Source organism: Nesoenas mayeri (assembly GCF_963082525.1).
Source record: "Nesoenas mayeri genome assembly, chromosome: 1".
Lineage (NCBI taxonomy): Eukaryota > Metazoa > Chordata > Aves > Columbiformes > Columbidae > Nesoenas > Nesoenas mayeri.
This window is the reverse complement of record NC_137541.1, coordinates 149,414,242-149,438,925: the sequence shown is the minus strand read 5'-3', so window position 1 is coordinate 149,438,925 and position 24,684 is coordinate 149,414,242. Positions and strand designations below refer to the sequence as shown.

General features: G+C 38.4%; 1 protein-coding gene across 1 annotated transcript; it reads right to left on the bottom strand.

The window, feature by feature from the left end:
* Nucleotides 1–566: 566 nt before the first annotated feature.
* Nucleotides 567–24,231, bottom strand: SLC5A7 (solute carrier family 5 member 7; the record flags this gene model as incomplete). The annotated part of the gene is made up of 8 exons (XM_080363771.1): nucleotides 567–1,193; nucleotides 1,940–2,157; nucleotides 3,009–3,162; nucleotides 5,078–5,221; nucleotides 9,151–9,299; nucleotides 13,632–13,787; nucleotides 16,785–16,898; nucleotides 24,054–24,231. The coding sequence occupies 8 exons, from the start codon at nucleotides 24,229–24,231 to the stop codon at nucleotides 567–569; spliced, it is 1,740 nt and encodes a 579-aa protein (XP_080219897.1).
* Nucleotides 24,232–24,684: the final 453 nt, after the last annotated feature.

Here is a 24,684-nt window from a genome sequence, read left to right as displayed (position 1 = left end):
TGTCTTACACAAATAGTAAAATACTGGATTTGTATTCTTTTAATTTCTTTATGAGGAAATATATTACCAGAACCCCAGGGAAGTTATCTATCTGTCTTTGCTCAAGCAACTAACTCTTTAGCAATAAATCACTTATAGCCATGACAATATATTTTCACTTAGTGTCAATAAAATGTTCACTCACAGTATTTCAGAGTGACTGCATTATAATCTCATCATATGATGTCTTAGGTAAATAACTGTTGAATTTTTTTTTGCTACCTATATTTTCAGTTATATATATTTTTTTTTATTTTTTTTTTTAAATTAGACAGGATATCGTTCTGGGTGGAAAGAGTGGGGTCTGAGTGTACCTTTTGGTAAACACTCTATGATTTAATCCAACATGTTAGATAATAACAGAAAAGAGTTTCTCCCATGAGGTGTTCCTGTTCCGAGACACAATTTAAAGAATTGTGCAGTGGCATTTTATTCCCAGTTCTTGTTTTTCTTCTGATAAAATGCCTCTTATTATTCTTTGTAGAATATGCCGCTTTTCACTGCTTTGCTGTAGGCTACCGGATTTTTTAATTATCATCTTCAGTGTTGGACAGCTCAGGACTCGAATCGACATAATTGAAGGCTTCCTTATTTGTGAAAGTTGAACTCAAAGTTAGACTGTGCCGTGGATTCACAGGTGCAAGTTCGTTTAACACGATATTGTCACTTTTTACAAGAGTTGCTTTGTCCATGTGTTCTCTACTGTACCTGGCAACAACAGCATCAAGGAAGTCCAGCTTTGGTGGCAAGGTCCCACTCTCAAATAAGTATTTGGCTAAGTAGGAGACTATAATGTTAGTAAAGAAAGAGGTAAGCATAGCAAGTGTTTTAAATGGGAATCGCTGGACATAAATGTTATTTTCATCTGGATAGCAGCCAGGATAGTAGATCAAGGGCTGAAGGTAGAGATACGGTTCTCCTCCAGTTATTCTGAGAACAAGGCCAAATAAATATCCTGCAATGGCACCATAGGTGTTGGTCCCTTTAATGAACAACACACACAGGAGCTGGGGGAATATGATGATATAAACAAGATCAGAGCTGAGGTACCACAGGCCGTACACGGACGAAGCCAGCAGTGCCATTGCTGTTGCTGATGCTCCGAACAGAAAAACAGTGATCCTCATTACCCAAACAATTTCCCTGTCTGAAGCCTGCAAAAAATAAGGGCATTGTTAGCTAGTATTTTTTTTCATGGCAATATATGTATGCCTACATGTATGAACATGGTGTATATAAGATATTGCATTGTAAAAGCAGATTTTCCATGACATTTAATAATATTTACAAACAAATATCTCTATGTCCATCTCAAGAGCAGAGAAAAAAACCTAAAGAGTTATGGTTACCATTCCCACAGTCCTTAATCTTTGAGCAGGCAGAAAAGTTCGATGTGTCAAAGAAAAAACAGTGGCAGAGTGTTAGAAATAACTTTTAAATATAAGCATGATATGAATTAACTAGAAAGAAACTGTCGGTGTCAGAATTTCTTCTCCATTTCCGAAGAAAACCTCCAACTCACTAGCCCATTCTGCTGTCAAATGATTAGCTAATAAATTAATAATTCAGAAAGATGTCTTATTTTATTAATGATTTAAGCAAAACTTATGGTTGCAGCAGTAATTAGGAGCTATTTGGATAAACTGCATAGCCATGAGAACTCTTGAAAGCTGCCTTCCCTGAGCTAGCGTTTTCACCTCTGTTGTCAGTCACAATCACAGATGTTTTTATGAAGTTCAGTTTATTCAATATACTGTTAGGAACAAAATGCTATACTTTCTCTAGTCATAGGCAGGAAGGTGAAAGAGGTGTTTCATTATGAAATTACAGTCTATGCATCACCTAGTTAAGGTTTCACCTAAAATTTTCTCTAAAAGTAAAGATGAAAATATGATCTCACATTTTGCCGGAAGGAAAGCTGGTAAATGTTCCGAGCAAACATAGAACTTGCTGATAAAATTGAAGAATCAGCTGATGACATCACAGCAGCAGATACAGCGCCGAGGCCAAAGAACGAGATATAGACTGGGCAAAGGTACTGGAGCACGATCGGTAAAATCATATCTGCTTCTTTTTTAGTCATGGGGTCAGGGACACCATACTCAGTCTGGTTCCAGGCTGCAATATGGACACCGGTATGATATTAGTAACACTAGTAGTCATCAGGTTCAGTATCTCTTGACTTCACATGCAGTGAGCTATTCATATTACCACATTTTCATTCACATTCAATGACCAAACTGTTGCTGGGGCTGGACCAAAGGCATTCCAGAGGGGCACTGTCCCACTGGTCTCTCTTAGACAGACTTAATTCTGCTTAGCATTTTTCTTATCTCTAAGTTAAGTCTAATCACAGCCTATGGTTATCCAGTAGGAAGTTTTCATATTAAACTTTGCATTGCTCATAAATGTTGCTTTCCTCAATAAAACAAGTCTTGGTTCCACATTTGTTCATGATGTGTTTAAATGTTCTCTTGGATTGCAGACTTGGAACTCAAAGCTGTGTGTCAAACTTTCCTAGCAGTACATTTCTAACAGTCTAGGTACATGGTCACTGTGATGGGGATCACCCTCACTAGGACAAAGAACTTGACAAGTACATTTTGGTCAAGATAAGAAATTTGTGATAAATGACTACCATACATACAGAGTTATTTTGTAGTTATTACTTTTAGGACCAAATAAAAGTACCAAAATCTAACTCAAACACTAAACAGAAATACTATATCTGTAGATACCTTGAACCTGCAAAAGGAGTTAGTTTCAGCTGTTGGTGTAGGACCAATTTCCCTGGGAGAAACATAGTATAATATTATTTTTCAGTGTAGTCTCCTCTTGAAGAAGGCATGAGGTGATTAATTACACCACCTGAATAGATTATATCTAACTTAAACTTTGTAGGTTTTTCATGCTTTTTTATTGTACTATTCATTTTACATGTATTGTACTTCAAATTTTTAACCATTTACCTGTAGATGCTCCAATTGCACCAATAAGTATTGCAGGAAGAGCCATCACAAGACAGCCAAAAGAAGCCAGAAATGACAGAACCTGGGCGTATGTGGCAGAAGATGAGGAAAGAACTCGCTGGAAATACGCTTGCCACGGGATTCCTCCTAATGTCTGTAAACACAACGGGCAGCATCCTGTCACTGGGGGATAACTACGGATTTTTTGCTATCGCCTATAGAGAGCATGTAGAAACATCACTGGAATGCCATGCTCTTTCATTTATTTATTGAATATCAGTGAGTCAGTAATAACTGTAGCTTTCATTCTCACAAGTGATGTTAAACCTTGGTAATTCCACTTAAATCTCATTCTTTTAACCAAGTTATTTCTTTGTACAATTAGCAACAGCATTTTGCACTTACATAGTCTCTGTAATCCCTAAGTATTATGTGCTACATAAATAGCCTTAAAATGGTTATGTGCTACATAAAGCCTTAAAACGGTTATAAAACACTATTGTCATGTTTCATATTTGGAGTACCCTCCCCCTGCCAAAATTAGATTAGACTCTGACCGGATTTGAAAGTAAGATTTTATCTTCCTTTATGAATGCGTGTTGCCATCAAAACAGGGCAACATATTTTGTATACATTGAACTCAAGAATCTGAAAAGTTATTCTCCCACTGTCTCAAGCAAACATGATGCCAATAGAAGTTAAAGACAAAGTAGTAAAAGAAAGCTTTCTGTTGGCAAGCCTTCTCCTTTTTTTTTTTTTTTTTTTTTTTTTCCTTTTGGGTATATAACAGTGAAGATCCTGATTAGACTTAAAGTTATGTTTGCAAAATACGGCATGGAAGAGTATTATCAACAGTTGAAAAACCAAGTACTAATAATTCTGTCTTGAGAGCACGATTTGAATAGTCTCCACTTAGTCAATAAATGTCTATGACTAAACAGTATGGAAACAAAACAAAGCCAATTGCTCACTTAATGTGCATTGTTCAGTTCTACACTCTAAATGAAGCAGGAGAAATTGGGACCAAATAGCATGTATACAGGTGTTTCATACTTGTTTCATGCACACACAGAGATCAAATGAATATTTCACAGGTAACTCTGATTTTGACTTGCTATTTATGACTGCTTTCCTTTGCAGCCTTAAGAAAGTTCCTTTAACAAAACTTTCCAAGCATGTGTAAATTCCTTGAGCTATAATGAAACAAACAAGACGAAAAGGAAGTGTGTCACGATTTGGTAACATCAGAGGTTTCCTTTGGTCACCAACAGAGATGAAGCCTTCAGGCTCATCAGACAGAATACAGCCACTTGAACTAATGCCATACTTTGGCTCTCCAAGAACCTCTAAAAAAATTTAAGCTGTATTAAAAAAATATATTTTAGTACCCCAATTATCAGAATACTCTGAAGATTTTTGGTTGAGATTTAAAAACAAACAAATGAACGAAAACCAGAAAATAATCTCTAAGTGCAACATGGTAGTAAAAACAGTGTAGAGTTGCTCAGGGACACTGAGAAGGAAAAATGTTAGCATGTGTTGCTCGATCTTCTAATGGAAAGTACTTAATAACCACCAATCCCATGTGTAATACATGGATATTAAATAACAAAAGCCCTCAGTTCATTCTGGCATGTATGCATGTATGAATTCTTTCATCCATCCATCTCTGCAAACCTTTTTCTACATCATCTATACCTAAGGCATATTTAATGATTTGTGTAACATATTTATTGCCTTCTGCAACATATAAATTCTTCTGCCAAGAATGACATCAGTTATGTATTAACTGCATACTTTTAATTAATTTTAGCATGAGTCAACTCTTTCAGTCTGATGATATTTAAATTGTATTCCTGGCAATGTGACTTTGACAGCTACACTACAATATTCTACTGATATTTCACTGAAATCATTCAAATATGCAGAATTATTGAGCAGCAGTCAAGACCGTAAAAATTTTCAGTTTTCTGGAAACTCTTAACTAGACCCTCTATTATTTTCAGCTGTCACAGTAATACAGTATGAGTGCTTAAATGCTTCATTCGTTCATACAAGCCATCACTTACCAGTAAAAGGAAATTGTCCAGCCACGTGTAAATGTCAAGTGAGTTGATAGACCCAAGCCAAGGTGCTTGGTACACCTGGTGCACAGCTGTGAGCCCAATGTCTGTCACTGCAGGATGGGACATCGCAAAGGGTACACTGACCCACTGTAACCGAAGAATAACACTTTGTTCAGGTCTAAAGAAGGCATTCTAAACCTGTGAATTTTCAATATTAACATTGATCTGTTTGTCTTCTTGTATGCTACCTATCAAAAGCCAAGTTGTTGAGCTGACTTGCGGAAAAGTCAGGTTCTATACCGGTGGAACATATCCAAAATCCAGAGGGATTGGTAGTGGATAGCTTACCTCGGTTCTGGAGAGTGTATGAGCAGAGGATTAATCAGTGTAAACTGTAAAATCAGCAGGAAAGACACATTTATGCATCTTCATTTTATTTTTCCTAAACTCCATATATATTCTTTACACCCCTTCCTGGACCACACTGTAAAGAAACATCTACATATAAACTAGTTTGCAATAGCACCAGAATTTGCCAGTATATAGGCACAAGACATCACAAACACACCTAAAAGTTCAGAAATTTGTTTTTAATCCAACACAAAAATATATCATGACAAAAGAGGGGTGCTGTTGTTTAACCTGCGTCTCTCTTGCTCCAGAACACCCAGTATTCCAGTGTTACGGCACTTTTCTACTTCGAGGTCAGTTTCATTCTGGGCTCTTGACTACTTTCAGTCTCTCTGTTTTTGATCTAGGCCAAAAAGATTGTTGAGACAGTTTCGGACAGAAGGTTTGTTTCTTTAATCAACCGACTTTTTGCGCATTTACTTGCCCACTCATTTTGCAATGGTGTAATGCACCAAGTCTCTATGAGGAGAAACTTGGTAGCTCCTACTGAGATGAAAATCAGCCTTTGGGCTATATGGAATAGACCATCACAAGCACGGCAACTTTAAGGCTCCAATGACATACAAAACATGCACATCACTACAATCCAACTAAACACTTTTCAGTGTATGGGGTAACCAGAGCAAGGAGGGGAGAAATCAAACACCTTCCTTTACTTTGTTGCATAATTATTGCAATAATATATGAGAAATATATGAATTATTGCTATGTTTTGCTGCACTGTCTATTATTGAGGCTGTTTACCATATTATTCTGTTCCCAGTTACATATTGAACTTTGCCAATTTAAACACTTAGGCACAAAGATTCCCTTCTTGCTGTTTGCTTGGGATTTTCTGGGAAAGATCACCAAAATATTTCAGCTGTTTGCAAGATATTTTGAAGCAAAAACAAACATTCTGTCAAAACTAATGCATGTTAGTATTCTTCTTGTTGAGAAATTCATGGGGAACAAGGATGTCAAAGGGGTATTTTTATTCTTGTTTATGAATCTCAAATCTCAAACATGTCTAAGTGATGAGCTTCTGAAGAGCTGTAGTTTGCACATACTCAGCTGAGATTTTCAGTAGAGCAAATTTCTAAAGGTCCACCTGCAGCCTAAAAGTCACAGCCCAGAATTTAATAGGCACTGTATTGCAAATGCATTATGAGCTTTTGTAATCCAGACCAGTTCCTTACTGTAACCTAGTTCTTTGTGGTCTCAAGGATTACTTCTACATTAGTAAATAAGACAAGTCAAAACACTTTCTCCGGCACTGCAGTTCACTGACGTGTCATGGTTTGCATCCATACATCTAGACTATTTTCCTTGTCAAAAAATACAGCCCTCAATTGTTCCTAGGAATTATCTGGGAAAATATGTGTTGGTATGTGCCAAAACAGTGCTGGGACTGTGTTAACAATTACGCACTACAGATGATCCTGATTTTTACCTTGGCACTATTTAACTTGATAATATAGACATAGATCCAAATTTTCTCCTCTCACTCAGTTTCTCTGTTGAGCCCTTTCTCACAGGAGTAGGAAATTCACTGTTTTGAATAGAGAGTGAATAAAACCAAAGCTTGTGGAAGTGAAGCAGAAACCAGAACTTTATGTTGGAACTTGAAGCTTAGGGGTGGAGTTAGCAGTAGCAGTAGCTAGAAGGACCTGGACCTCATTTGGAAACCAGACTGGATTAGAAGCCAGAAAAAGAAAAAAAAAAGGACTTCTACATGGTGGCAAAGAATTTAGAATGGGGAATTAATAATATAGCTGAGATGAAGAGCCAGTAAATAGTGGGAATACAGTGCAGGATCAGGAAAAGACTCATGAGGCAAGACAAAGACAAAGACCTGAGAACTGCACATGGGGGTACAGGAGAGTGAGGAGGGAAGGAGAGAGAATACATGGGATTGTAACGAGAAAACCAGGGAAGTGTCTGGAATGGCTGGGGTAGAGATTTTGGAAGCCCGAGGAAGAATCTGTGGCTGAATTGAGGAGCCAGGGTAGGTAACAGAAGTGATTAGAACAAACATCTCCTCTTGGGTAAGCAGCAGGAGAGGAATGGACATTAGAGGAGTGAGCAGTAAAGCTCTTTGTCAGTGGGAATACAAACTGCTCCAGAGTCTGCAGAGGAAGCTGGGATACCTGAGCCTGTGACATCTGCTCTGACATGCACAGTGAAAGCATCCCATATAATCTAAAACTGCCTCACCTAGAGCATGACCATTTAGATGCTGCCTGAGGCTTCTGATCCTGCTGATAACTCTCAAGGTTATGAATATGGTTTCATCTACATGACATTAATGCTGTTTACTTTAAATCTAAAATTATATAAAGACCCCAACTTGAATGAAAAGAACACTATTAAAGCAACAGATCCAAACATTTAGAAGACTGATATACAGCTTTCATTTTCTTTCCCCTCCCTGGCAGGTTCATGCTGCTTTCAATACAGTATGACATGTTGTTAGTCCCGCGGGATCAGGGTCTTTAGCAGTGCATGAGTTGTTCTCATTGAAAAAGCATTTCTGTATTTTGATTTATCTACAGTTTTGGGAATTTCTGTAATGCACACCATCTGTAGAAACTGAATGGTTCACAAATATTAACATTCATGTTAGAGAAGGAGACAGTATTGTTCCCACTATGCAGGTGAAGAACAAAAGTATGAGAGAAGAATATCTGGAAAAAACTTCTCATTTGGGGTGGCCAGCTGGAACTTGGATTTGCTTTTTCAGGGTATTTAGCACCATTCCCATGAAGTCAGTTACATCAGGGAATGCTTAGCACTTCTGCAAATAAGGCCGTAGGCCTCACGGTAGGATGCCACACAGTGACGGTTCGTTAGTGACCACCTGTGTGGGCTCTGGCTGAAGCAATTTCCCGAGAGCTGCACACAAACTCTGGTGAAAGTAGAGAAACAACGCTGAGTCCCCAAGGTGCCATTCAGTTCCTTCATCTTGAGTCACCCCATTTATTTCAGCCTGTCTCAGATCTCTGCACACCTGTGGCCATCTATTACTGCCACTGGCAAACAAAGACAGCAGCTTCTTTGATTGTACCCCTGTCATCTGAGCCCTGTTGCATTGATGTTTTTCAGAGTAGAGCTTAAAGAACAGAAGTAAATAAGAGAAAAGGCTGCCCACTAGCATATAATTGATGGCTGATGAATGGATATTTATACGACCATATTCAAACAGAAAGTTCACCTGGTGAGACTTCCTCGGCTATGGTCTCCAAGGACAGTGGAGGGAAATGAGGGAAAAATCGAAAAGGTGATTTAAAGCAGGAGGCGACAGTTACAGAAAAGAGAAGCAGGAGAGTGTCAGCTCTGCAAGTCCAATGCCGGCATTTCTGGACTGCTTTACTGACAGCTTCCAACATCTGATGCCTCCTTCCAGTGCCTGTGCCAGGAAAATTGCAATAGTGTCTGCACTATCAGACTGGTTGGAAAAAAGCCAAAGAATCAGGCCTCTAGATCAGCATTGTTGTCTATATGAGCTATACATTGATGTAAATGCAGACTCTTTAAAGTCAGTGGTCTGTGAGTGGAAACATTCTTTCTCTGCACTTTCAGTGAAGACACAGGTCCAAAACTGAAGCTGGTCAATAGGTCTCAGTAATCATCATAATGCTCAGGGAAAAACCATCAACAAATAAGGGGAAAAAAGCCAAACTTACCAGTCCCAGAAAGATGCAGAAGAGCTGAACTACATCGGTGTAGGCCACAGAATAAAGCCCACCCACAAGCGTGTACATAGTTGCAATCAGGGCAGAAATGATGACTGAAATATTGACATTAATGTCAATGATCACACTTATAGTGGCACCTATGGGGAAAAACAAAGCACTGTGTGTTAGTGTACGTCACAGTATGTCTGATGAGAAGGCTCACCTTTGTTAAGTTGTATATATGGGTGCTGGTCTGACAGCAGCAGCCTGAAGGTATTCCACCCTCTATCTTCTGCAAATCCTTTCTCCACCTTTGAAGGGAGTGGGAAAAGGAAGGTTCCTGTTTGTCTAAGTTTAGCATCTGTCATTTTGCAGCTTCTTACAAAATGGAGGAGGGAAGGGTCCCAACAGCCTTTCCTTACATTTCTCAAGCTCTGGAAGCACTATGGTCTCTTGTTCTGTCTGGAGAAAAGCCGCCACAAACAGACAGCTGAAGCATCCCTGGGTGAGCTGTAGCCACAAAGGAACAACTGTATAATAGCAGTAAATTCTGTGCCTAGGGAAGGTCTGCTGAAGCACATCAAACCCTTTTGCATCTCACTTATGTTCTGAGCTAATCCCTTTTGACCAAAGAAGGAATTGTAGAGGTAGAGAAGGCATCACGTATAGGGACAATTGCCCACTGATCTTTCTAAAATGCCCTTGAATTGTTTACGTGGGACAAAGGTGGGTTTCTTTGCAATCTGCAGAATCTATCCTTCATTGTCAACCTAAAAACCAAGAACTTTTCCAAGCACCATCAAGCAGATTTCATTTGTAGAAAACAAAACACAATGTTGAGCTGACCAGTCAGTCTCCACAAAACAGGTCATAGAATCAAAGAGTTGTTGTGACTGAAAGACACCTCTAGAGATTTCTAGTCCAAGTCCCCACTCAAGCAGTCCCAGATGGAGCAGGTTGCTCAGGATTATGTTCATCTGGGTCTTGAATATTTGCAAGGGTGGAGACTCCACAACTTCTTTGGGCAACTTGTGCCAGTGTTTGACCTCTCTCACTGTAAAGAAAAAAGTTTTTTCTTAATTTACATGGGATTTCCTGTAGTTCTGTTTGTGGTCATTGCCTCTTGTCCTGTCACTGGGCAGCACAGAGGTAAGTCTGGCTCCATCTTATTTATTCCGCTTCCCTCACTGCCAAATCAGGTATTTATACACATGGATAAGAACCCCTGGGCCTTCTCTTCTTCATACTGAACAGTCCTAGCTCTCTCACCTGGCTGTTATAGGCCAGATATCCCAGTCCCTTAATTGTCTTTGTGGCTCTTCACTGGACTCTCTGCAGTATGTCCATGTCTCTTGTATTGGGGAACACTGGATCCAGCACTTCAAATGTGTCTCACCAGTGCTATGTAGAGGGGAAGGATCCCTTCTCTCAACCTGTTGGCAACGGTCCTTCTAATGCAACCCAGTATGCTATTTGCTTTCTGCCAAAAGGGCACATTGTTGAGTCATGGTCAACTTCATTGCCTTCTAAGATTTCCAGCTCTTTTTCTGCAAACGTGCTTTCCAGCTGCTGAGCCACCAGTCTGTACTGGTAGAATAGGTTCTACCAGCCTAGGTGCAAGACTTTGTATTTCCGTTTGTTGAACTTCATGAAGTTCCTGTTGTTCCGTTTCTGCAGCTTGTTGATGTCCTTCTGAATGGCAATGCAACCATCTGTCTATCAGCAACTCCTCACAGTATTTATTTTCTGCAAACTAGCTGAAGGTGCATTTGGTCCCATCAGTCAGGTCATTAATGAAGATGTTACACAATACAGACTCAGTATTGACCACTGCGGTACACAGCTGGTTACTGGACACCTGGTGGCTTCCATGCTACTTGTCACAGCCCTTTGACCCTAGCAGTTCAGACAGTTTTCCATCCTCCTCACTGTTAACTTACTTAGTCTATGTCATCTGTTTGTCTGTGAGGATATTACGGAACACAGTGTAAAAAGCCTTTTCTGAAATCCACAACATGCCTTGCTCTCTCTTCGTGAACCAAGTCAGTCAGATAATCATGTCAGGCTGGTCAGGAATTATTTCCTTGCCATAAATCTATGCTGACTACTCCTAATTCCCTTCTTGATCTTCACTTGTTTGGAAGTAGTTTCCAGAAGCATTTGCTCCATTGCCTTCCCAGGGATTGAGGTGAGGTTGACCAGCCTTTTGTTCCTTCTTCCCCTTTCTTGAAGATGGGAGTGATTTATTTTTTCTTTGAGTCTTCAGGAACATCACCATAGTCTTCAGAAGATTACTGAGAGTGTCCTTGGAATGCTTTCAGCCAGCTCCCACAGCACTTGTGGGATGTATCGCATGAAATCGTATCTATCCAATCTATATAAATAGTTTTTAACCTGATCCTCCTCCAGCAAGCTTTCCTTGCCCTGGACTTTCATGGGGTTCTCAGGGGTCCTGGTTTTCCTGAAGGCTGGTCTTACCAGCAGAGAATGAAGCAGAGAAGGCACTGAGTACCTCAGTCTTTTCCATATCCTTTACCACCAGGTCACCTGTCTGATTCAACAGTAGTCCACATTTTTCCAAGTTTATGTACTTGTAGAAGTCTTTCTTGCTTCCCTTTATGGCCAGATTCAAATCCAGGTGGACCTTGGCTTTTCTAAATCCATCTCAACGTGCTTGGACAGTGTCTCTGTATTCCTTCCAGGTCACCTGTTCCTGCTTCTGCCCCTGACATTCACAGCCTTTAACTAGTTCTTCCTTGTTTGTAAGTAACAGGTTCAACACAACCTCTCTTCATCAGCTCTCTGATCATTTTTTTCAGGAAGTTGTTGTCTGTGCACTCAAGAAACCTCCTGAATTGCTTGTGCCCTCCTGCACTGCCCTTCCAGCAGCTATCAAGATGGTTATACTTCTCCCTTAGATGTATTAGCTATTTCATCAATGTCAATGTTCCAAAACCATGTTTAAAGAAATACTCTCTTTCTAATCAGGATAATTTAAATGCAACATGTTGCAATAACTTTTAGTCCTCACAGGTATTGTAGATATAGATATATCACCCTTGACCGCATAGGTTAAAAAGTTCTGGCAGCAGATGACAACATAATGTGTGGTGTATAAGAGCTGCTGGGAGCTGTCAGGTACCTTTCTGTTGTACAGTGAGCCTTCAAAGTTCATGTGCTTAAGGATTACAAGCTCAGACTCCTTTCACAAGCTGGAAGCCCTGTCTTTCCCTTCTATAACCCTGCCAAGCAAGAAATCACGAGGAATCAAGAAGTGAAGAGTACTGAGATTAAATATTCATCAGTGAGCACAGGTATGTAAATTAGGAGTTATAATATAACTGGTTTATTCACAGAACAGTTAAAATCAAAACCCTCAATGACTTTTATGGTCATTCGCAGTCTTTAACTGTCAGCTGTTAATATAAACCTACCAGAAGGGTATTCACACCAGTTGCTTTGAAATATCATAGAATAGCTTGTCCTCAATTGAAAAGAAAGTATATTCCAAACACTCAGAGTGTTCTTCAAGTTATTCAACTCCTATCACCTCAGCATGTCGTTTGTTCTTAGTCCTTTAAGCGTTTTGTGATGAAATTGCAGTAAACAAGCTCCCCATTGCTTTGCAGTTCATCAGAGCACAGTTGGAAAGTACCTTCAAAGTTTATTTTCTGTTTAAAATAGCTTGTGCTAGAAAGCATTACCACATGTGTGTGCACTATGAGTATGATTAGCTGGTAAAAGTCAACCACTGGTGCTTCAACTCAAGGGCTTTCTCCATTCTTCAAGAGATTGCTAAATTCAGGCCTGAAATACAATTAAAAACCCTGGAAACTGTTTTTTTTTCCAAACTGGATGAGTAGTTGGGTGATTTTCTATTGAGTCACAGTTCCACTAATTCTCTGAATCCTTTTTTGAATCCTAAGTATTTTCTTCATTTTGTTGAGTAGAAAGCCATTTAGAATTGAATAATACTTCCATTTATTGATCAGCATCTGTTTTACTTCTATTACAAGTTCTATTAAAAGTTCTGTATATCTAGGTCTCCTATATGCAAAGGATTATTTTGTTTAGATGCACTGGCAATAATATTTCTTATCTTTAAGGAAAACCTTGACTGGCTTCTGTGATCTCAATAGTGGAAAAGAGAAGCTGAGTCAGCCTCAATATAAAAGGGACACTTGCAATTACTCTTTTTACCCTCACAATTAATGGAAATTTTTTTGCTAGATCTTTTAATGCCCTTTGAAAAGGGACAACTTAAAGGTACCTGAAAATGAATAGATACCTTGTGTGTCTTTCTATTAGCAAAATAATTAATGGGGTATGTTTACCAGGTTTAATTTCTAGTTAGCATGAGTCTGAGAACTGTCACAGTCTGAATCATTTGGCTAGGATACTTAGCATTTGAGCCAGAATTGTAATGCATTTCTGATTTTCTCAAACCTTTCACCTGTGATAAATTAATATTTATACTGCTTATTCCTTACCTAAGGCAGAGAAGATGGCAGCAGCCCAAAACATTTCTCCCATTAAAGCTGGAATAAACAGTAGCCCTCCCATTCTTTTTCCATAAAGCTGCTGAAAAGGGTCTAGCATTGTCACATAGCCTTTGGATCGCATGGGTTTTGCAAAAAAAAGGCCACCTGCAAGGAAAAGTAGCATGAGACACCAGCTGCAGTGGAGAAATGCATTGCTATTGAGGGGTAAAACATTAATTGTTAGTTAAGGGTACAAAAATACAATTATTGCTGCTTGATTTCTTTAAAAACATAAATACAGTTAAAATATATTCTAAGAACTCTTACCATATGTCTGTCTACAGAGTTACATAAACACATCCACATTAATGTCTATGGTCTGATAATGAAAAATAAGTTGGTCTTATTTTGTCTGGTTGAGTTTACTTAATCTACTATTACAGATGCTGTCAAAGGTTTGTCTAATTTTGGATCAGGCTGAGGGAGTGGCTTTTCTATCTAATCCTGTTCATTCTTAGAGCAGAATCCAGTGTGCATTTTCACATGGTCCTGCTCTAAAAGTAAAACTGTCTGGAATTCCTGGATCAAAAATACGAGTTCACATATGGTGTGGTGCACACACAGCAAATCTGTTTCTTTCAGAACAATTCAAATTTATTATGTATACTTAAATTAACCTTACTGCACATGCAGGGTGGGTCAGATGCCTTCTGGGCTTTCCAGGTGTCAGGCTCCCAGAACATCTGTCATACACTTATTTCACTTATGCATGTTCAAGAATTTTGATATATCACAATTCTGCTCTGCCTGTCTGGCATATGGGCTGGATATATACATAAGTATGAAAAGGCCTCATCTTTCTAATACAGAGTCCTCAAATAATTTCTGGCTGTGGAAAAACAAGGGCATATCTCAGGAAAGCTGAAAGAGCTCTGGTACAGAAACCTGTGTCATTGAGACTCGTACATGACTATAACTACATAGATTTCTATGACAGCAAAGCTGCTGAAATGCTATGTATAAGGTGTGACCAAAAAATCCTGGAAAACCAGTCAGTTCCCAATGAAATCTCCTGTGCAGTATTTGGCAACCCTAAATTAGGTTCTTCATCCCAAGATACGTAATATATTCATTGTATTGTACAGAAGATTTTCCACACTTCTACGTATTGCTCTATATCACTCATATTTCATTATTTCATTAAGTTCCCTGAACAGAAGCCCCCAATTTATCAATCACAATTGATTTATTTTGCTTATGTTAACACTGTCTTTAGGCAGGTTGGTTGGATGCAGAAACTCTCCAGCATTTTTTTACTATTCTTGGATTTGTCATGGATCCTGCTCCTATTCTACTAGTTATATCATCATTACAAAAGACAGCTAAAAGAAGAAAAACAGAGTCACTTGTAGTATAATATTTTAGGACTTTAAAGCGTGTGTCAAAGGAAATAGGAGATGTTCTAACCTGTAAAACTAAGTTGCCTGAAAAAATAGGAAAAATGGTATGCATCACAATGTTGACCTAACAGGGCAATTATATAAATCTTATAATCTTCCGATCCGAAGCAGTAATGTTTCTGCCAGCATTGTTTTTAAAATTTTGATTTTTTTTTTCTTTTAAAGAAGGATCAACAACTTCTCCCCCCAAAGTTTCACGTACAAATCATTCCTACAGAAATGCTTTCCCTTCTGTGCTCTGCAGAGAGATATATGGTCACATGACACAGGCTTCTTTTCTCTGCATTGGCCATGATCATTTCCAGGAAAAAAAGTCTGAATATCTAAAAACAGCTGGAAATGAGGGGAGAGGCTAACTGAACCTCTTCTGGGCTATTATTAATTTGTGTCAATTCTACAGAGACTGAGAGTCAGGAAGATGATTGTGGCTAGGATCCTAATGACTGCTTAATAACATCAATGGATGATGACCCTCATGACCTCATAATGACATCAACTGATCTCTGGGCAGACATCTACTGTTATTGTTTTCCTTAAGAGAAATAGAGCTGCCCTCATGGGTGGGAACTATGACTGGAACTGGAGCTGGCTTGCACATGCCAGGCATATCTACAATCAGGAATGTTTCTACCTGTGAAGAGAGGGAACCAGGACAGGCCATGTGAAAGCATTTCTGAGGGGAAAAAAAGAGTCAGGAAGGCAGTCAAGTTGTATAGGGTAAAAATGAAAGGGGCAAGAAGACCTGGATAAGCAACCAGAGGAAACAAAGAACAGACTAGGAGGGAGGCACACAAGAAATACTCAAATTAGACTGAGAAGTCAACTATCATTAGAAAGGCTAATACACCATTAATGGAAGATGAAAAACGTGTATCTTTTTGGTAACAGCATCCTCTTTAAACAGTTGCATCAGCAGTTGCCTTAGGGACAAGATCGGTTCACAAACTTGTCGTTGACAACTTTGTGGTGTATACATCATGGCTCACAAGACAACAGTTTTGTTGCAAGCTGCTCCATGTTGATGAGACACAGTGAGTATTTTTTTGTTGCTATTATTTTTTAAGAAAAGTAAGGAAGTTCTGAGACCACATTTCAGGAATGAGAGGCCACAACATTAAAAATTAGAATGCTGTCTGAATTTTACACTCTGGCCCTGCATATAGCAAGATTTTGTGTTTGCACTTCAACATGTGATTTGGAGTTTTGTATCACGTTTAAGAGGATGTTTGGTCCAATTTTAAGAAAATAGACTGGTTCTGTTACAGACATCCTACACAAAATTAGAGAAGTTACTTAGACTCTTGGTGAAGATCTGTAAGGTGTAAGCACTTTCTTAACTTGAAAGGATATTTGCCACTCTTGAATTACAAGATTTATCGGTCCCCTGATACTATAACGTTGCAGATCACATAGGTAATTATAGAAAAGCTGAATATATAATTAAAAAAAAAAAAATCCCACAACAAAACCTTTCTTATTGTTACCTCCATACATTGTTATAACCAAATAGGTCTTGCCAAGGCATTTAAAAGACTTAAGATATGACACTATTTTTTTTTTTTAATAGTCAAACCTATCAGCAGAAAGGATCCAGCTTACCTCAGTATCCTTTTATCAGACCCTAGCTGTTTCATTTTAAATGATGGACTTGTCATCAGAATTGTTTAAAATGAAAGGCTATTAGCTTTCGTTCTTTGCTTACCTAAAGCCAGACTGAGGGAATATCCAATAGGTGCCTGAGCCCAAGCTAGACCATAGCCTGGGACATACACAGCTTCTGCTGTCCCATTGATGTAACCTCCTCCAACCCATGTGGCTGAAAGAGATGGAAAAGTCTTTAATGTACACAAAGAAAACCTCCCTCATTGTAGAATGAAATTGTAATCACTTGTAATATTGCTGTTTTTTATTATGTGTACTATACAAGTGCCAGACACAGCATCTTTCTATAAAAGATAGTCCTAATTTGAAAAAATTTCAAGCTGAGTGTATGAAAAAAGAAGTCAGATGGACTGAGACAGTCCTCAAAGTGTCTAAGTGCCTGTATAGTCAGTGAAGATGTGGGGGCTGAGTCCCCGACTACTTGTTTACAATGAATGAAGCACATCAACTCATTAACCATGATAATTTTCCTTGTGTTAGTCCAAACGGAGAGGTGTAAGGGGGGATTTGAAGAACAATAAACATACAGTGATCAAGTCATCCCAGCCAGGAGAACCGAAAGCATTTAAATTTGACAGGAGTCTAAAGAACACATCATTTCCTAGGGCCATCAGGAAAAAAAAAATCTGTTAAAACCTTGTTAAATTTTAAATTGTGGCTACACTAAACACATTCAGTAAAATCTGACTTCCCTAAATGCCATATTTTCATATAGGGCTGTTCATGTTTTGTGTTACTCTTTAAGTTCTAAACTTTGACTCATTGATTTTTGTGCTTCCTGAAAACATATTCCAGAAGTGAATTATTATTTCTGATTTTATCTATATTTATCTATATTATTTCTGATTTTATCTCTCTAAAAACCAGCAGTATTTTTAACATATCAACCTTAGATCCTCAATGAACTGATTCTCTGCCTTGAAGGGAAGTCCCTACTTTTGAGAAGTGGAGCCCTACGGTATGTATGAAAGGAAATTTCCAACACAGATATGCATTGTGATTAAATCAGCAAAAATTTTTCATAACAAATTACGTAAAGAAGATTATATGTTCCTGTTTGCAGATTCCATGCAAAAAGTTCTTGATTTTCTCCACTGTATAATGAGTAAATTTTGTGAATCTGAATCTGTAGTTTGAATGAGGACAGGCAGATAATTCCAATTACTAGATTTTTGTAATGCAATTTTTATTTGCCTCAGAATCCTTTGCCTTTTCATATAAGAGTATTTCAGGCTTTCTGTGTAAAAATTCACAGTTGTAAGAAATTTATTTTACTCAAGCATTCTTCGGGATTTTCCCAGTATCCACCATCACACAAGCAAACTTGATTTTGTGTTTAAGACAAACAATTAGAGAAATGAATAAAATTTAATTAAAATTCCTAAAGAAATTTCATTATAATCTAAATGACCAGTCTTTTCCACTTAACTGTGACATCTCTCTAATGCTGCCAGAGGGTACTTTTTTAACTTGATGCTAAATTACACCATGTCTTTAGACTCAAAGATCTTTGGCAACCAGGGCATTACAATTGTCCCACTTTCAGCATTTTGAAGCACAGAAATGGACCATTCTGTTGCTGAAAATAATATAATGGGCTTGTATGAGGGATGTGCATACCAAGAAAGTCTGCAACAAAAGACGTAACACAAAGAATCCTGTTATTGGTAGGCTTTTGTGTGCCAATATCTATTGTGCGCTACAGAGACAAGAAGAGAGGTGAGTAAGGCCCATATGGGATCACATGGAGAAGATGGGTGAACACTGACCCATGGTGAGAAGAGCAGGGATACAGAATCTACATAAAAAATTGTCAGATATTTGGGTTGCCGTGCCTCTTGACAGTGTGAATTAAGGTAGGTGGGAATATGATACTTTGGTTACCAGAGACCTAGAATCATAAAATGATAGAATGGTTTGAGTTGGAAGGGACCTTAAAGATCATCTAGTTCCAATCCCACTCCCATGGGCATGGGCATCTTCCGCTGCACCAGGTTACTCAAGATCCCCGTCCAACCTGGCATTGAACACTTCCGTAGATGGGGCATCCACAACTTTTCTGGGCAACCTTGTTCAGTGCCTCACCACTCTCATGGTGCAGAAGTTCTTTATATCTAATCTAAATATACCCTCTTTCAGTTTAAAAGTGTCACCCCTTGTCCTATCACCACACTCTCTGATAAAGAGTTCTTCCTCATCTTTCCTGTAGGCCCCCTTTAAGTACTGGAAGGCTTCCATAAGGTCTGCCCAGAGTCTTGTCTTGTCCAGGCTGAAGAACCCCAGCTCTCTTGGCTTGTCCTCATACAAGTGGTGCTCCAGCCCCCCTCATGATATTCGTGGCCCTCCTCCATATCCTTCTTGTGTTGGGAACTCCAGAGCTGCACACAATACTCCAGGTGGAGTCTCACTGGAGCAGAGTAGAGGGGCAGAATCACCTCTGTTGACCTGCTGGCCATGCTCCTTTTGATGCAGGCCAGGATATGGATGGCTTTCTGGGCTGCAAGTGCACATTACCAGCTCATATATAGCTTTTCATCCACCAGTACCTCCAAGACCTTCTCTGCAGGGATGCTCTCAATCCACTCATTGCCCAGCCTGTATCCATGTTTGAGATTGCCTTGATCCAGGTGCAGGACCTTACAGTTAGCCTTGTTGAACTTCATGACGTTCACAGTTGAACTTCATGAGTTTTGCACAGGCCCACTTCTCTAGCCTGTCAAGGCCCCTCTGAATGGCCTTTTCCTCTAGAGCAGGGATGTCAAACTCACTTTCACCGGGGGGTGGGGTGGGGCACATCAGCCTCACAGTTGCCTTCAAAGGGCCAAATGTAATTTTAGGACTGTATAAATGTAGGAGTAGTTACACAAATAGACCCTTCTCTAGAGTATCAACCACACCATTGATCTTGGTGTAACCTACAAACTTGCTGAAGGTGCACTCAATCCTACTGTCCATTTTCCCAATGAAGATGTTAAATAATACTGGACCAAATACAGAGTCCTGAAGGACACCACTCGCCTCTGATCTCCACCTGGACATTGAGCCATTGACTGTTGAGTCCATGACTACCTGGGATGTGAGCTGCCTATTGTTTCTCAAGCAGCATAGACTTAGGGAATAAGTTGTAAGCACCCGTATGCAGTAACGAAAGTAAATATTTATAAATGGAATTATGTTTGTGTACTTCCCTGGAAAAAGCATGAGCATGAGTACTGCATGAATGACATCCACTTCCAGATGGGAAATAATATTGCATAGTCAAGGACAGATGTGCAACATTGCTGCACCTATGATGCAAGGAAGCTCAACGTCCAGCATCAGTTTGCCTGGTGTTGCTACTGAGGTGGCAGCTGTTCTCCAAGGGGCATTTGGATGCTGTACCTAACTCTCTTATTTTTTCTGAAGGGAGCCAGCTCACTTCACTTCTGTGTGAGATTGCAGGGATCATTTCCCTGCCCTGGCTGAAGGAGAGCAATGCCCTATGGACTAGTATTGCTGGGTAAGTTGGTATGAAGTATTTAACACTTATTTTCAACTAAATTTCTTGATTTCTGGATTGGGGGTTGAAAAATAACTGCTGAAGAATTTTTGTGTGCTCATGACTGTTCTGGAACATCTGCCAAGGACTCCAGATCTCTATGGAAATGTTACATGGCTTTTTCTGAGTGGGTAAATTGATAGTCAGCACGTACACTGACATGAGTAAATACCTTAGAAAAGAAATAATGGGATACGATAGCATGAGATTTCAACCTTAGGTATCAATTTTCTGATCCTCAGTTTGCTAAGCCACAATTTAAAGTTAGTTTAATACCTCTTTTGGTGAAATTATTATTTTTTTTTTCTAAATCAGTCAAAAGGAATATAAAATTTAATATTCTATGGAAACACTCATGTGGTAATCTATTTTAATCCTCTCTTTGCCTGCCATCTGAAGGACCAAAAAAATGCAGCAAATACCAACTTCCATTTAAAATGTGCACCCTAAGACATGATGAGACAAATACTGAGGATACGGAAAGCAATTCTGCTCCTAGTTCATATGAGAAACACAGAAATTAATATCAGATTTCTTTTTATATACTGATATATATTGGAAAATCAGAGTTTTTGGCATTTCTTTGTGAATGATGCCTCATTTGACCAACGTAATTTATTGATTCAACTCATCAAGTTCTGTAAAATGAAAATCATGACCTAAGGATTAAAAAAAATAGAATTTTGTAATATTTCGGTTTATTTATTATTTATTTATTTGTTTGTTTATTTCTAGGTAGTTTTTGTTTGTTTGTGTTTTATTTTTGTCTTCTTGTGGAAGGATATGTCGCTCCATTCAATTAAAATGAAAAAAACCCCACCAATAGATGATTACCGTTTTGGTTGTGTTTGTAAGCATTTGATTATGACATCTCAAATATTTCCTTTGGGGCTTAAACCCAGTCACCAAAATCCAAATAACCTCAGGTTTGTTGCAGGTTGTTACTTCTTAAGAATTTCACTCCCAAATTAAGGAATAATAATATTTAATGCAACATTTTAACTATAATGAAGTTAAAATGATACAGAGATTAAAAGCTTGTCTAATATGGTACTATGTTAGCTCATTTTAATACTAACTGTTATGATCCATCCACAATTCAAGCTTCTCACTCTTTCTATTTTGATAACTGCAGACACACACAGCTTTCAACAGGCTTTGTGTTTAGGTGCTTCAGCAGCTTGTTAATACAGCTGCTTCTTCAGGATATATCCAAACATGTCCATAGCCATTATTCATAGATAGTGCATTGGCTTTGAGGTTTTTCAATGGCATTTAGAAAAGCAGCTATAATTACTCTGGAATCTTTTTTTCCCTATGAAATCATGATGCTTATACTCTGAATTTTCTTTTAATGTATAGGCTGAATTCTTTCATCCTCCTCACCAAGCAGCCCTAGAAACTGCTACCATTTTCATAGCCAATAGCCATGGAACATGGTTCTGTTTGTCTCAGGCAAGGCAGGCAGGTATAAGCCTTATCCCATAACTCAAAGTACCTCATGTCCATAGGAACAATATCCTTTCTGGAGATTTAAAAATATTTATTGTTTTCCTTTTATGGGGTAGGCTTTGCTCTTTGATTTGTATTTAGACAATTAAAGCTGTAAAATATAAAGATGATGATGATGAAATAACCATATATCTCTGGAGGCATGATTAGGAGGTGCAAAATCTACATCTATCATTTTTAACGAAGCAAATATGCCCCTGAATAATGTGACCATTTAGTAAAAATTATTGCTGATTTTGATCAGCTTACATTAACAATTATTTTTTATGGCTTTACAAATTAAGTATCCCCATCACCCTCACCAAGACGCAACTTGGATCAGTACCTTGACTCAGTCGACTTGTGCCCACATTTAAATGCTGTGTGCCAGGTGCAGTTCTCCGAAATAAAAATGTAATTTACTTTCCAGCTCAAGCTTTAATTGCCATATTTATGGAAGGCAGAAGTGAGAAAGTATGTGAATCCTAATAGTATAAAATCTATGAGTGTTTGAGCTGTATGAAGGCTTTAGGATCAGTCTGATATTCTACCGCAGAGATGATATACTACGCCATCTCTAGAAGTTGTGTGAAACGGGAGGAGCGTTTGTGGGTGAGAATTGTGGTGGCTATAGAAATTGCCTGTGATATAGGAAGCCTTAGTGCAAGTCTCATCTCTGCTTCAGCTGTTATGAAAAATATTCCTGTAAAACAGGATTAATAAGACCAGAATTTATGTCTTCTTCCACCGGCAAAGCTGTTTGTCATAACCACTTGTGCAGGGAATGTCTTTTTTCGTCTCCGCTCCCCCAATTTAATGATTACTACTTTCTGGCAAGCAACATCTCTGCAAAAGATTCTGGTTTCAGTGCTTTTGAAAACATTTCATTCAGCAAAAAGCAGTCAAACCAGCTCTTGCTATGAGCAGAATCTCATAATAACTGATGCTTCAGTAGCCAATGGATATGTTCTACAGTACAGCAAAGTGCTAAAAGTAGAACATCTGCCTTTATACAAACTTTATTGACTTTTACAAATATTCTTTACTCAATATTCAAATATTCAGTCTTTGAATGAGCAAAATGTCCCAGTAAGGGGATAGGATTTTCTCTTGGTTGAAGAACAAAGCATTTTGGCCCAAGTTTTTATGTGTCTCTTCCTTATTAGATACCTGTGAAACCAGAACAGGGCAAAATGGCAAAACATAAATATAACCTGAAAAATACAATTTCTCAATTGAAAGGACTTTGCCTTAATAGCATTTAGAATACAAAACAAAACAAAACAAACAAACAAAAAAACCCAACAAACCAAACCAATCCAATCCAAAACAAAACAAAACAAAAACAAAAAACAAACTGACAACAAACCACCAAACAAAAAAATCTCCTCTCCCCCCCAAAAAAAACCCACAAAACCCAAAAAAACACCAATAAGCAAAAACCCCACCAAACCCAGCCTAAAACAACGAAGCATACTTAAAAATTGAACAGCTTAAATAGAAATGGTGGGCCAATTTGCTTTTCTTACAATTTGTTTTTGTTCTGATCCCATATCAGAGCTGTAAGACTTGAGGTTTTGGACCATATTGTGAATATTTTGTTTATCCAGGTAAGACATCTGGTTTTACTGGCTCTGGGAGTCAAACAGCACTGCTTACAAAATTTGTGAAGAACTCTTCCTTCACCCAAGCTTTTCCTACTGATACTACCATTCACAGTAATGTATTATATTCTCAAACTGTTGCAAAAGAAGCTGTAAGAATCTACAAGTAAGTTTGCTGATATTAGTGGCATTACAAGTTTGGATTTATGTCAGTTTTATTTTAGAAATCTATTTTTAATTGATGCTGCACCCCCTCCACCTTTTTGCATATAAACTTTTTTTTTTACTCAGATTAAACAAAAATAACTCACCAATTTGGATGGCTTTAACAACAATAACTGTTATTTTAAAACCAGATTTTTTTATTCATTTACATAAATTCTATACTTCTATCCCAAACGTGTCTGATCAACAGATGAATAGGAAAGCAATGAATAAGAAACATAATGTATTCTGCATGATTTTAAAATATTTGTTGTTTTTATATAGAAGCTACAGTTGGCTGTTCACTAAAAAGTGGTAGCAGCAATTGGGAAAAAGAGTATATATATTTTCTTCATTTTGCACTATTCAAATGCAGATTACACTTTTTCATTCAGGTGAAAAACTGAGAAGTTATATATTGGTTAGAAGGAAAAAAAAAAAGAAAAAGAAAAGAATAGTGTTTTTTACATACCGGTCATTGTGAATGCACCAACTAGCAAGCCAATGTCTCTTCCACCGACTATAATAGCTTCGCTGCGATCCCCTTCGCTGCCAGTGTTCTTGGTTTTCCAAGCAGCCCATATCCCAACCGCCAGGATAGCCAGGTAGAACACAATTATGGCCACCAGCCCCTCCACATGGAAAGCCATGATGGTGAAGTCCCAACTGTTTCTTTGATTGCTATTTCATTAAGACTTCTGGAGAGAATGCAATAATATGTCTGCTTTTAACAAACCTGGTAAGATGCTTTTTAGAATCAGTGTGCAAAGAAAACTCAAATGCTTATTAAAGAGACTACTCTGTTGGGTTTCTGAAGCAACTCTTTCATATGTAATCAAAATTAAGTTTACATGCCAATTAAAATGCCTGTGGAGCATCAGTCAACAATTGCAGCCTGCGATTACCAAAGGAAATGGATGATGTGACTGAAAGCTACGCAGTTCTTAGAAATCATTTACTGAGCACAGAATTCTTTTAGTGTTACCAAGTCCCCGGTGTCTGGGAACTCTTTAGTCAAGAAATAGGTGGTATATGGAACAGGATAGAAGATCTTGTCCATGTGGACTATTACAAAAGTCTCTCTTTAGTTAGAAGACAAGTCA